The 14,925-nt window shown below is 34.5% G+C and overlaps 1 protein-coding gene across 2 annotated transcripts in view; it reads left to right on the top strand.

The window, feature by feature from the left end:
- LOC113237104 (leucine-rich repeat and calponin homology domain-containing protein 4) overlaps window positions 1–13,529 on the top strand; it is a 61,012-nt gene extending 47,483 nt beyond the window's left edge. The window contains exons 7-11 of one of the 2 annotated variants that reach the window (XM_026473386.1): window positions 99–173; window positions 1,297–1,939; window positions 3,114–3,251; window positions 3,953–4,030; window positions 11,978–13,529. In XM_026473386.1, the coding sequence (XP_026329171.1) occupies window positions 99–173; window positions 1,297–1,939; window positions 3,114–3,251; window positions 3,953–4,030; window positions 11,978–12,127 (1,084 nt within the window). In that variant the 3' untranslated portion in view covers window positions 12,128–13,529. Of the gene's footprint in view, window positions 1–98; window positions 174–1,296; window positions 1,940–3,113; window positions 3,252–3,952; window positions 4,031–4,269; window positions 5,042–11,977 lie in introns of those variants that run through there. The other variant, XM_026473374.1, reaches the window with a different exon arrangement.
- Window positions 13,530–14,925: the final 1,396 nt, after the last annotated feature.

Genomic DNA, 14,925 nt, shown 5'->3' with positions numbered 1-14,925 from the left:
GGTAAATTAGAAAGCCCGTTTCGTCATATCATCATCACAATCCTCTGTCTCACTTCCTCTTTATTTTCACTAAATTGCCCTCGTGTTGTCCCTTTCAGCCTCCGTATTTCACCCGAAGGGAACATATCCAATGGCGACGATAAGACTAAATTGTTACATCAACAAACCTACAGGTACATCTCATTTGCACAACACTCACGGTCATATAGCACCGTTTTATTTAGCTTTTATAAATGTTTTTTTATTTAACACGAAGGTTAATCTAACTATCTTCTGTCTTTTTTGAATATGGAGTAAAATGAAATTTGCAGGGTTGCCAGTGTTCGTAAAATTTTAAATAGTCATGTAGTTGTTGTCGACAGCTTTATCGATAAATTGTGAAAGTAGGTAAAATTTTGTCAATGACGTTCCAATGATTACTAATTGCGTTATTGTATTCTTTATTCTTATTTTGACAGGTGGTCTATTACAACCGAAATGGATTAGTCATAAACATTTTAATAATGTCAAGCAAATTTGATTATGTATAATAAATTAATATGAAAAACTTTAAAATATGTCTCCTATTTGTATTTTTATAAGACATACCTTAAAATTTAGTGTATGTATGTATGTATGAATTACCAAAAATTAACAATTCAAATGAACATGTGCCCAGCAGTTGAACGAATAATAGGCGTATAATGATTCAATTAAAACAAGAGCGGCTATTTATTTCATAAGCGTAACCAACATTCTCTCTATAGTCGATATACGAGTAATATTTATCAACTGCTATCACTAGCTCCTTGCGATGGTTCATTTTGCAACACTTGCAGAATGAACTATCATTTTACTCCATCTTGAAAAAAGACAAACTATATTTTTAACAAGTTTAACTCCACCTTCCACTTCAGTTTTAACTAATTATGCTCGTTTGAAATTAAATAACCTGAGTGTTATTGTTATTACCTTTTAGATTTAAGCTATTTTCATCAGTATGCTTCATTGCCTCAGAATATTAAAGAAAAAATAATCTTCATGTTCAACTGATCCCTAGGCGATATGAAATAATGAATGAATGAAATATTCTTTATTGCACATAAAATTACAATTAAATTACAATTAAAATATAATAGCTTAAGTATAATAGTATAATATAATATAAATAAGGACAATAAGGAAATAAGGACATTCTTATCACCTAAGAATCAGTCCGAACAGCATGAGTTTAAAAATGGGTACTGAAGCGTATAATAATGCAGCTTGACCTTTAATCAAGCCAAGGAACTAATTTTTCCGTTGGCAATTTTGCAGACAATACAAAGAAGCCTTAAGACAGCAGCGGCAGCAAGATATATACCGGCCCCGCTCCGACCAGGCGTCCCCCGACCTCGACTCCCCCCACTCCCAGAACCAAAGCCCAGTCCACCACACCTCACACTCACCTATCAACGGCTACAGTAACGTATCCCCAAATCTCTACCACAAAATTACTTCCAATTCTACCTCCTCACCTCCAGTGCCAAATTCCCCTTTACTCCACTCTACACCTCGCAGATTCCAACAGAATGGGAATACAGAAAAATCAGAAGAAAACAAGCGACCAGTACAAAAAGTCGTGCCATCAAGGAATGTCAACAAAATGTACACAGTTAACGGGAATGTCGACTATAACCGTTTAAACGGGTCAGATTCTTATATAAAGCCTACATCGCCTACTAAATCTCCGACGAATACTCTAGGATACAATAGTATAGGTACGAGGGCGGAGCCTAGGCAGAATGGTGATAGCGCTAAGTTGCTGACTACGGTCTCGTATGTGAAAGGTCCTGCTCCCAAGCCGCCAGGCAAGATGGCGTGGAACAAGGACGTCGCGCCGGACAAACTCAGCTTCACTATGAAGAGAGAATTTGATAAACAGAAGGAAGAGACCGAATTGCTGCAACAGCTGCGAACGGTGAGTAGTAAGGCCTCGTGAAAGCAAGTACGCGTTCTCTGTATGTTCTGAACCCGGTTGTGTAGCCATGGTATTAAATGCAGTAATATCTTTTCATTTCAATGTTTCCTATGATAAAATAATGGTGGGTCTGAAATGGCATTTTCCAAAAAATAACCTTTAGTCGAATTTTCATAACCTTGAAAGTAACTTTGAGAGGAAAATGTTTTTTCTTTTAAACCTTTTTTTTTTATATGACGGCTTTTAAAATCTATAAACCTAACCTAACCGAACCTAATCGTGTCTTTGCGATAAACATCCAACATATCCTGAAAGTACGACGGTTTCGTTATAATTCGGTTTTCGGTGTAAGGAAAATTCGAACAAACGTTATTTCGGAAAAAAATTCGAGTTTAGGATTGGTTACCGTAACCATGGTAAAATATGAACTCGTCCTTTGTGCGTTAGATATCAGCGTTACTTCTGTTTTAAACACTGTCCACCCAATGCCGAGTGAAGGTCTCTACCAATGTATTCCATTCCTTCGGATCTAATGCCTTCCTCATCTAATTTTTCGCTACTGTACTCTACCCTGGGTCTCCACTCAAGCACCCTTCTTCCCCATCTATAATAATAATGGTTTATTTTCTCAACACAAGGAATTAAGACTTATAATAGATTAACAATTTTAAATGTACCCCTTGAAAGAGACTGAAGACCATACTAGGCAACTAAACCTGTATTACAGCTCACCAGGCCCTCAACCTCTCAAAGTACTCTTAAGTAAAGCCAATCTTAAATCTTAAAAGAAAAAAAACCAATATACTATTGAGCATTAAAAATTGTAAATACTATCTAATAATGCTAAATACTATGTGTGAATTCATTAGCTAAAAATAATTAAATGAATTAAAATATTCGTTCTTTTCCGGAACACTGTGTTCCTGAATCGATTTCGAAAAAAGATAACCAACATAACCCATTTCATAGCACTCTGGCTGACCTTGTAACTGTAGCACTGTCTGTCTTGTCAGCGTTCATGGCTCAGCTCCGAATTCGTATCGGTTTTACTAAAATGTACTATACGCTTGGAAGATGTGGACATAATATTGGATCCCGGAGGGCTTGTCATAGGTCTTTGTTGTTCAGAAGACTTGATTATTCTCTTTGTAACACCTATATTTTGAAATTATAGATTATCGAGACGCGCCTGAAGATGTCGCTGCCAGAGCAACTGGCTCCCGTGCTGGCGGACGGGGTAGTGCTGTGCCACCTCGCCAACCACGTGCGGCCGCGCTCCGTCGCCTCTGTGCACGTGCCGTCGCCCGCGCAGGTCAGTGCTTATCACTCAATCCGTAAATTCATTCACACTATAGCATCAAATATAATTGTTACCTACTAAATAACTGTCTCCGTGGCTGAACGTTTACCATGCCGGGCTGCCACGCACAGGTCCCAGGTTCGATTCCCGGGCCGGGACAAATATTTGTATGGCCTACATTTATTTCTCTCGTGAGTTTGGGTGTAATGTGTGATTGTGTATGTGTGTATCCATAGCACCCGCGACACAGGGTTTCCCTAATGCGGGGCTATGTTGAGTGTGTGCGTTATTACAATTATTAAATCTTGTGGATATACTATCGTTATACCTATACCGGGATGTACCCATGACTTTTTATTGTTAAGTTATTTTGCAAACGTTTAGTAGCAATATTAAACGGTAACAAAAAACATCATAAAATGTATTCGTCGAAGAAGGGTCACAACCCTTGGAAAACGTATAAAGTTCCCAACCCGCATTGAGCTGGCGTGGTGAACTATGATCTAAACTCTCTCTTTACTCTTCTCTTAGTACGAGTCTTCACCCATGCCCAGCAGTGGCACGTATAATGACTCCCGATAATATATCGTCATCGAACTATATGACATTTTTGTTTCTTTCTCAAGATCTCCATATTTCAAAATAGGAACTAATGCAATTTATATTTCAGTACTTGATTATTATTCTTTTGACACATATTTTGCTTTTATCAGCCCAAGTTGTCAATGGCGAGATGCAGACGGAACGTGGACAACTTCCTGGAGGCGTGTCGAAAGATCGGCGTAGAAGAGGTGAGTACTGTTACTATACTATATTAGTGTTGTTTTGTATTATCGCTTTTTTTATCGCATTTATTCTCACCTTTCCATTTTGTTTTTAAAATCTATCGCTACGCATTTATTTTAAATAACGCATGAGTAGATGTACCGTTTACCGTTCGTGTCCCTTTCCAATGTTACAGGGTCTCGGTATCCTTTCGCGAGCGATATAATAGAATGTGAGACTAAGAGACGGGTGGCGTGTGTTGCAGGAGTTCATCTGTGCGTCTGAAGACATACTGGGCCACCATCCGGAGTGGGGCGGTCAGCACTGTGACAATGTGTCTCCGACGCGACTCGCAACCACGCTCTCCGCGCTCCTAGCTCACGACTTACCAAAGGATACCGCAGACCCCTACTACGATACGAGCGATTACTCCAGTGACGTCACCGAAACGTCCATCGAACTTAACTACTATCAGAAACGCTCCAGGTACAACGAAGATCGGCACGTCAGCAATTTCAACGAGTTCCATCAGTACACTCAATACACTATAGATGAGTCCGAGGAGTACCAAGTCCATGATAATAACAATACGGAACAAAACGGACAGTATTCTCCCGTCTACGGCACCGATGAACTGAGAAATAGGGGACCGTATTACCAAAAGAATAGAGTGCAATTTGTAACACCTTTCTATAAAGGCGAACGTGTATTGAAGAATGACAATTTCGAAATTTATGACACCGATGAGTTGGATTGTCCTGCTGTTAGACAGGTGGAGAATTTAGCAAGATATGATAGAAGTAGGATGAATCTACAGATTGAGAATAACTTGAACAGGGAAATGAACGTAGAGACTGAAGTTGCGAAGAGCGAAGAGAACAGGCAGCTTGTTACTTGTCTATGCCTTGGCGCGTTCTTTTTGTCCGCCATATTGCTTATCCTGTTCCCTTTGTAAAACTACGGAATTTACTATGCTATATAAAATGAGGGTATTGGCAATTGAAAAGGTAGAAGTCGTTGCAGAAAAAATAGAATAATTTTCATTGAGGCTGCTAGAATTTTATAGCGAAACAAAAACAAAACAAAAATTGATCTTACTGACTTTTACATACAGCATTATTTAAAAAAAAATCTAGTTTATACATTTACCCCTTATAATAATTCATAAACAGTGTAAAATGAATTGCCTTATTTTATTCGTAGTTTGACTACGTGTGTAGTCTGAAATGAAATTTTGAGGCTGCTATTGTCGTTTTGATAATGAAAGGCTGATTGAAGGAAATTGATGGTATTCAAAAAGTATTGTATACGGTAATATGGGGCTTGGATAGTATTAACTCGATGTCGTAAATTAAAAAAAAAACAAGCAATAATGTCGATGTTTCTTCCTAATAAATTTGTAATTATTCCAAGTGAAGTTTTGTGTACATATGGCTACGTCGTTTCATGCGACTATTCCTCTAACGTCATGGTTGGAAGTCTTAATGCTATGATGAGACAATAATGCGTAACTAGCATTGAATTATGAGTTTTCATTTCGGTAATTCAGTTGCCAAATCAAAACGTAATTACTAAATCAATAAATAATAAATCATAACGTAAATGTCGTGGTACCCAAATTAAATTTGCGTGATTTACGGGAAGCTACTGTTTTCAGTCCGTAGACAACATAAATTAGTGCTTATTGTGCAAAAAATGAAAGTCGTAGCCAAATAATGACATTAAATCCCTCCCATTTAAAAATTTAGTTTAGTGCGCGTCTTTTACCAATACTACATAATAATATGCGGTTTTTTTTTCCTCTATCCCTGACGACGATATATATCCAAGACCAGCGTAATTTACTTAGTATTTAGATACAATAAAAATATTGTAATTGTTAACTTGCCATGAAATTTCGGAAATCACGCTATAGATATTTCAATTTAAACATAGATATGAAGGATAGTGTTTAAGGATTTTTTTTACAAAAAACAATTTGATCCAAACTGTAACCATAGGTACAAACAAATTTCAGTACGTTGTGTTCTGAAAATTTCAAAGTACAAAGATTTATTATCTTTTTGCACTACCATCGAGTCAAATATTATCCAAGGTTTTTGAAGCGAATTGGTGATTGCTAAGTATTGATTGGTCTGATTAATTAATTCCAATTTTATTAAATTCATTCCCTTTACAAGCATTTAAATTCGTACTGATTATTTCTAGTTGTTTTATTTGCCAATTGTATGAGTGCTTCTAGAGTTGATTGGTGTGTTTTTGATTGCTATTGATTTACTTTTGATTGATCGATTTTATTTCAGAGATCTCAAGTGTTTGTTTATTGCAGAGTGTTGCTAAGGTTTTTTTTTAATGTAATTTAGTATATAAGTCAATATGTCTATGCAATATTGATACTAAAAACTAGGTAGCTATTTATATACTTAAAACACTTTAGTCTTTTGCACGAAACAATATGGATTTTATATCTTTTGTATAATTATAAATTATTAATAGTATTATAGTCTTAATATTTAAGAAGTAAGACACATTCATGCTATAGTCTAATATAAATGGACGTTTAAAACAAACCAAATTTCAAAGTACAATAACAATAAAGTATCGGTGCAATGAAGAATTGATAAAAAAGTTCACGGTATATGAAAATTGGGGCCTATCGTCTTGCTTTTTTTTTGTTTTTACTTTTCAATGTATGGAATCCTAAGTATTTAAGCCAAGTCAAAGTTTAACGTTGTTATTAAAATCGTTTAGATGTACGGAAGTGAATTAAAAAAAAACTTTCACATTCGATGTACGATCTCTTAGGGCGCCTAATTAGACGCTTGTAGACTGCGATTGTTAGTTCACTTACTGTGAATATTGTACAGTAATGACACACCTGCAGCGCAACTGTAGCGCTTCCACGAGTGACACTGGTTTTATTTCTGAATTTATTATTTATAAACGGAATTAGTCATTCGAAAAATGTATATCGTATAGTATACGCGTTCCGTTTAATTCAGTTGATATTAATAAAAATCATTGGTTTATGCATTGACTTACAAATAAATGGACGACGGGTCTAATACAAAAACCACGAAAAAAATGTCCCAAGTCAACCTATTCGAAATTTAAATTGTAATGTCATCGCAGTATCGCGCTGTCAGTAGAACAAATGAAGACTAAAGCGGAGTGTCGCGCTCTGTATACGATTTTAGCGCCTTACAAGTGCGGACACTTTTTAGCGCGGACCCGACGTCCATATAATTGTAAGTCAATGGGTATATGTAAAGTACCTATTGTAATGCAGCAGTTTTCTTGCAAAATTTCGAGGTAAGTTTGTGTTTTTTTTTCTGTCGTGAAAATTTTTAGGAATCGTGTTTCCACACCGCACAGCATTCAATGTATATCCTCAAATATATACTATATTTTTTTCCAAAGTGATGGATTCAATACTTTTACTGTTATGCGGAATCAACCAAAGCCATTTGAAATAGTATAGACTCTTTGAAGAGATAAATCATGCCATTATAATAAATGTGCAACTTGTGATAATTCGTGAACAACCACGATATGTACACTGTAGACGTAGATATATATCTGAAAAATATCTTTGACAGCCCAGTTTTAATATACCGTGAATTATATAACTAAGTATACAAATGAGCTAATATATAAACGTTTAGCGTAGCTGTTAATATATTTCTTATTAAATAAGAATCGTATGCCTTATTCGAACAATCATATCGTTATTGTATTATTAATGCAAAATTGTAATTTTTATATAAGGCTTCGGAGTTAGTGTTGTGTATGGACAAAAAGATGTTCTTATATACAGGGTGCTAAAAAATTTGGTACGGATACTTTTAGAGCCAATTTCTAACCTCGTTATAATCACTTTGAAGTCTTTTGAAACAGTAATTAATGTCACATTACAGTACATTGGCGACAGCCGAAATATTTTTAGCTTATTTTTACAAAAACAAAAATATTTTATAATTGTACTTTAAATAAATTATTTTCAGGAAAATTGAAGACTCTAAAATTATCCTTACAGAATTTGTTAGCACATTATACAGGGTTTATCAAAAAGATGAAGTCATATTTTGGCACATGAAAGATTTTGTAAAAGCTTCCCAATTAAATTAATTTTAATTGACATTAAAAAACAGACAATGGATAAACCTTATCTTAAAAAAATGCCAAAAGTCAGAAGTTTAGGAAGATATGGCACACGTTTGTCACGTCACAAACATAATTGCGCCGTGCAAACTCCATAGGTTTTGTTAAGAGAGGATGGAGCACATACTTAATTATAGAAATGTCGGAAACGAATTTCATATTCATGTCGAGTACACTTGTGTAAGCTGATTAAAACAAACAATACACTAAGAATATTTAGTAACTATCCTTTAACACTATATTTAATGATGAGGAAAATAAATTTTCCGAACAAATTTATCGTCGCTGCTTTACAAAATGTATTTTTGTCTAAAGTTTTTAGCTGTCATAAGTGTCATATGTATCCATAACACTGAAATGTTACTACACTTCATATCATGACATTGAAATAAGACCCAATCTCATATCCCAAAATATGACCAAACCGTTTTTGTTATGCCATGTTGATTTTTTTAACAAGCCAAGCAAAATGTTGAAATAAACACATGGTAACTATTCAGATTTTACTCACAATTAGAACTATACCGTATATATTATTTGTTACATTATAGTTCGCAAGTCAAGGAATAATTTTGTGACACCTAGGATAGACATCATTAAAAACCCTTCGGTACAATCGGTCCACTTTCACTATTCGTCTACTTTCCCGATGGGTCCACTTGTTCAAATGATCCACTTTCCCGATTCGTCTATTTCCCGATCGGTCTACTTTCCAAATCGGTCTACTTTCCCGATCGGTCCACTTCTCCAAAAAATATTTTTCAAAGGCAATTTGTTAATGCAGATTGTCATGGAGTACATACATTTTTTATATGGCCGCTTTACATTACATGCTAAACACGATTTGAAAAAAAAAACCAAGTAGACAGTTAGTTTTTAACCGACTTTAAAAAAAGAGGAAGTTTTTTGACTATTTTTTTAATACATGTTACGCTATAACTCCGGTTATTTGTGAACAAATTTTAATGATTATTTTTTGTTGGAAAGAGGGTACCTCAGTAGTGGCCCCATTTAAATTTGAAGAAAATATTCCACCTCTAATGGCGATAAACTGGGAGTGGATCCGGTTTCACGTACTTTCCGGTAACATTTTCAAAACGGATATTTAACGGATTTCAAACTTTTGAGGTCGATTTTTTAGTACTTTGTACTTAGAGTATTTGGGTAGGCACATCATTAAAGTAGACCTATCGGGAAAGTAGACCAAATCGGAAAGTAGACCTAACGGGAAAGTAGACGAAACAGAAAAGTAGACGAAATGGGAAGTAGACGAATCGGGAAAAACAAGTGGACCGATCGAGAAAGTAGACGAATAGCGAAAGTGGACCGATCGGGAAAGTAGACCAATTGTACCAAAGGGAAAAAATTTTACGTTAAATGAAATTAAATTTACATAATTTTTTAGTTTAAATTCCTAACAATACCTCTGATACGGCAGATGGTTTTGTAAACACAATATCCGCCCATAAAAGTTAAAAGAATATGACCAATCTTCTCACTGTCCATGCATAATAAACTACTCGTTTAGGTAGCGCGTAGAGACATTTAGACTGCATATCGAGGCTTTTTCATGTAACGATGATCGAAAGAAATATTATAAAAGACATTTTTAAATTGTACATGTATTCCTATATGATGCCAACCAATTGACGCTTGATGCCAATTAAAATGAGAGAGTACTTTATAAAAATGTATGTTGAATTAAATACAGTGTTAAATGAACCTTGGTGGCCAACATAATGTACGTGGTCGGTGTTATATTCTAATGTAAGACGGTGGTTGTTTGGGCTTTAAAATTCTACAGAAAACAATATCATTTAGTAATGTAGAGAACGTTATTTGTTTGCAAATATTTAACAGCCATCTTACCTGATAGTAAGTGACAATATGGACGATCGTGAAGCGAACTTGTCTAGAAAGTGTCTATTCACTCTTACTTTGAAAGTCCAAGGTATATTTGTTAATGAACTAGTCAGTTAGCATCGTGCATATTGGTAGTAGAGCGCCCAAACAGGTGAGATTTTAGTTTACGTCTTGTTCCGCATAAAAATAAGTGGTAGAATCAGTTGGAGTAACTTCAACTCACATCCAATTCAAAATAAAAACAATTTAAAATAAAATCGTATTGTTGTTGTATGTGCTTTTGGCCACCAAGAACATTTTATAAGCATTCCAAAGAGGAGTTTACTGATTTCATATTTACGGATTTGCTAACAATTTACTTATAGTATAAGTGAATTGACTTCTTAAATAGTTATTTATTAAGAATTACATTACTTTAAGATTTACTTCCATGATGTTCTTCAACTAACTTCCTCTGTGTCCTTCCTTTTCATTGTAAACAATTATAATACTTAACATTTGGAATCGATTAGGCAGTTTAATGGTTATCTTAATTTTTCCAGAAGCCAGGTTATTATTAAATTGTTACTATTTTCTAAAAAATAGTCATACCTTCCTGTCATTTTGTTTTATCAATAATCCCAGTTCTAATCTATATTTCTGGTCATTTACTAATATACTGTTATATTCTTAATATTGGGTGCGGCAAATATCTTGATCCATACTGAATGTCAATATAACAATCTAGGACTGAGATAATAGTAACTTACTTCGATTAAGCAAAAATGGCTGCCTAAGCATGTTTCTCGTATGTACAAAACGAACTTTGCCTAAGTTTTTGCCAAATCACGGAAAAAACCCAAATTTAATTTCTTGCTTAAATTTGGGCAAAGCTCTTTTGGTAAGTACGAAAACTACTGGTCATTTTTGCTCCAAGTCCAAGTTTATAATTACTTTAAACGTCATAGCAGAGCATAGATGGCGTCACTAATCAGCCTAATACTAAATGATACTAAAAAATTGTTCAATTTAAAACCAAGTATCTCATCTGAAATATCTTATAAATAGTTCTCTTCTGGAAGATTTTCTATAGTCGTCGTGCTTGGTAGGCGGATTTCATAGAATCGTGACTAATTCGACAGTTACTTGACGCTAAAAGTGCTTGCACGTTCCCTTTAATCCGCCATTTTTTTTTTCACTCTATTCAGTATGATCATTGTGTTTGTCGTGAGGGTTTACGAGTACGTTAATTTGAGCTTTAAAATCGCGAGTACAATGTTAGTATTATAGATTTAATATATATGTACTTTAAATGCTTTTTAGCGTATATTTATTAGCTTGTGGTGCTTGGGTACTTATTTATGTATAGTTTATGTAGGATGTTTTCGGGAAACAGATATTTTTCAATAGTTTCTTTTGAACGCTCTCTGTTTGCTAGGTGTTGCATTTTTCATTCTTACCATTCGGCACACCTAACAAAAATAAATAACCAGCCTTATTAGTATTCCATTCAAAGTAAGGCATTAAAAGAGCCTATGAATTTAGAGTATTGGTTGTTGGTCATTGTTTTTTTTTAATTCTTGAGAGGTATTAAGTTCAGTATTATTTTATTTTTTTATATTTCATGTCGTTCTTTTGTTTTGAAATTCTTTATGATGATTTCTTATAATTTTAGGATTAATGATACACTTTTCAAATATTTTGGTACTGTGGAGTTATAAGCATTCGCTATTGAAAATTTTTCATAATTTCTTTTCTATGTACTTACGTGCGATGTTTTTTCTCAAAAATAAATTCTTATTGGCAAATTGTTATTTTATTTATAAGCCCAATGCAGCAGATCTTGCGATTATTCTTTCCTACGTTAAGTTGAAGTTTTTCTACGTTATTATTTTCTTTTATCTGAAACTAACTGATATTTCTAATAGGTACTTTTTACAAACTAATAATTTATTTAATTCCTATTTCAGAAAATGATGTGTTGTGCAGCAGATGTGCTGGAAAGCAAGGGAACAGTTCAAGTGGCTATCACAGTTTCGGAGCTATTGCGGCGTCAGAGCGGGGTGCGAGGCTCCCCGCTCCCCCCGCCGCCGCCCGCTGTGACCACGACAACCACCTAGCGCCCAAAACTTACTCTAGCGCCTCAGTCCGCGCTCTCTCTATAATATAGCCGGCACGAAGGATCAAGCAAAACGTCAAAGTGGGGAATTTTTCGACTTCGTAAAGGAATTTCGTATTGAACACTGAATCATATTTTGTGAGTATATTGTCATAGTGCAAGTCATAATTTTAAATTTGTGTTAACAATATAGTCGTATCTCCAAAATAATAAATTTACAAGTTGTACGGGAAAGTTATTTGAACAAAAATATATCGTAAGCTATGCCGAAAAACAACTCTGTTGGCACATGTACGGCCACTGCTTGAGTTGTACAAACTTTCTAAATACACTTGAAAATTGACCCTGCCGTCACAAACATAGCGTTTATAATTCCGTGTGTAATTGATACAGCTTAATGTGGGGCAACACATACAGTGTTACAAAACTAAACGATATTGTCAACCCAGCGTTACTAATAAGTACTATTTTTACCAAATATTAATTACGTACGTAGTTTACTTACAATTAGTGATATTATGTAGGCTGACAAGTTGCTGTTGCACCCTCGCTATGTTGCGAAATTTTAAAGTACTAAAACAACGAGTATAGATATCGAAAGTCGACGCTAACGCCATCATTTCAAGGTCCAAACTTGTCAACTTTTTAACGACAACGAACTTTGAGATAAATATCAAATGGAGAATTGAATAAAGGAACCAAAGGCGTAAAAATTATTTGCTATTTTATAAAATCGCCTTCCATGACTTGAAACAATGTAGAACTAAGGCGTTTATCGGTCGTGTAGATATATTTCACGCGAGAAATTTGCCTCTAGTGTCTATTAGCCAAATCACAATAAGGTGCTTTAAAGTGCACAAACACGAATTTACTAGTGAATTTTCTAATCTACGTTTACACGCGTTGGATATTGTAGGCGAATTTGTTGTTGTCATATAGTTCAAGTGCCTCACACATCTTTATATAGGTCGTGTCAAACGTAATGAACCTTTAAATTGTAGTAGATCATTGAAAAGATTTGGTTGCCAACCCCTTTTGAGTCCAATTTATAGTGTCCAAACCAAGCATAAATATAATAGATTGAGAAAAATAGCAAATTAATTACATACAACATTGATAATTTGACCATAAATTTAAATATCAAAACACCAAAGGCTTTGCTTTTAAAAGACATATGCTGGTTGTGTTGCGGTTATTCTCTCAATTTATATTAATTTGGTAAACAATTTTTGATCAACATCAGCAAGTACTGAACCAGAATTTCATTGACCTGCATCGAAGTACAAATTGTCAAAATTTAAATTTGTTCTTTAGCAGTTTTAAAGTTTGAAATATCTTATAAACAGTTATTTCGACTCCTAATTGAACGCATACAAAAATACGTAATGTAAGTTAGTCCAATTCATACCTTGTGATCACAACACGGCATCATAAACGGTTAATATTTTAGTAATACTCAACTTACAGTATATATAGAAGAGTTAGCACCACAAATCGTATTCACACTTGAAAGTCACAAATCAAGTAACGTTGTAATTTGTACCATCCTAAAATGAAGAAATGATGTATTAAAACCTTGAACACAATGATTAATGATTGACGCGATCTATTCCTACCAACTGTCTGAATAGTGTTTTATGATATTATCCAACAAGTTAAGGAAGAGTACTAATTAACATAGTGTGTTAATTTAATTCCATATTCAGCCTTAACTTGTCCTGTTGCAATAATTCGCACATTAGTCCAAATCATACCTTGTGATAATAACACAGCCTTATAAATGTTTAACGTTATCAATATACTACAGTCATTACCATAAGGGTTGAAATTGTGTGAATGGCAAAGAATGTAAACTTTTAGGCTCTACAATTTTGTATGGAAGTGAGAATAAATGTTAAAACTTCACGAAATTGTTACCTATGCGTTTGTGTTGGAGTTCTCGATCGATGTCTTTTCTCGTAGAAATTAGACCTCTAAAATACCATTGTCGATCAATTAAACTTATGAGCTTCGTGTATTTTCAATTATTGTTATTAGTGAAAAGGAACTAAAATGCAAACATGTACAATATGAGAACAAATCCACGAAATCCTAATCAGTATTGTAAGTACGTTGACCAAAATTAATCAGATGAAGGAATCACAACAATTATATAACAATATGATATAATATCGACTCAAAAATAGTCCTGGCATAGTATTATTACCTGGATTAGGCAGGTCCTAGGTGTTTGTACTAAACATACTTTTAAATAGACGTAATTTAATGTTTGCTAAATGAAGTAAAAATGTCCTAAAGTTTATTTAATAAACAGGTATTTAAAGAAATTCATAAATTTACAACCTAAATATCAGCACTAGGCTTCGTCAATGGGTACTATAACACAAAAACTGGTATTTATAAGAGATTTCGTCAAAAAATTCTAACCTAAGAAAATTCCGCCGCATATCGTTGCTGGCTCAAAACTTCCCATTGTACTAGCAGCATTACCTCGCTGGATGGCTACAAACACCTGCTGACAAGTAAAGTAGAAAGAAATTGTCAGGTCTTGTTTATTTTTAGCATTATTATAGATCTCTTATCATGTGAATTTAATGAACATTTCTGTTTATACATAGTTTTACCAACAATTCGAGGAGATTTAAAATAAGGATGAAAAACTTCATATAAGTAATAATTGATCTTAATAATGCATTTACGGTCCATGCCAGTGATGATCGACTCAGATGCAAGTAACATTTCATTGTTACCCGCATTAGCCGTTCCGTGTAGACCGTCCATGCGCTTACCACACTCCAC

Source organism: Hyposmocoma kahamanoa, unplaced genomic scaffold (assembly GCF_003589595.1).
Source record: "Hyposmocoma kahamanoa isolate Upper Pololo Valley unplaced genomic scaffold, ASM358959v1 102, whole genome shotgun sequence".
NCBI lineage: Eukaryota > Metazoa > Arthropoda > Insecta > Lepidoptera > Cosmopterigidae > Hyposmocoma > Hyposmocoma kahamanoa.
Note: the sequence above shows the minus strand (reverse complement) of the source record. Positions and strands in the feature narration are given on the sequence as shown.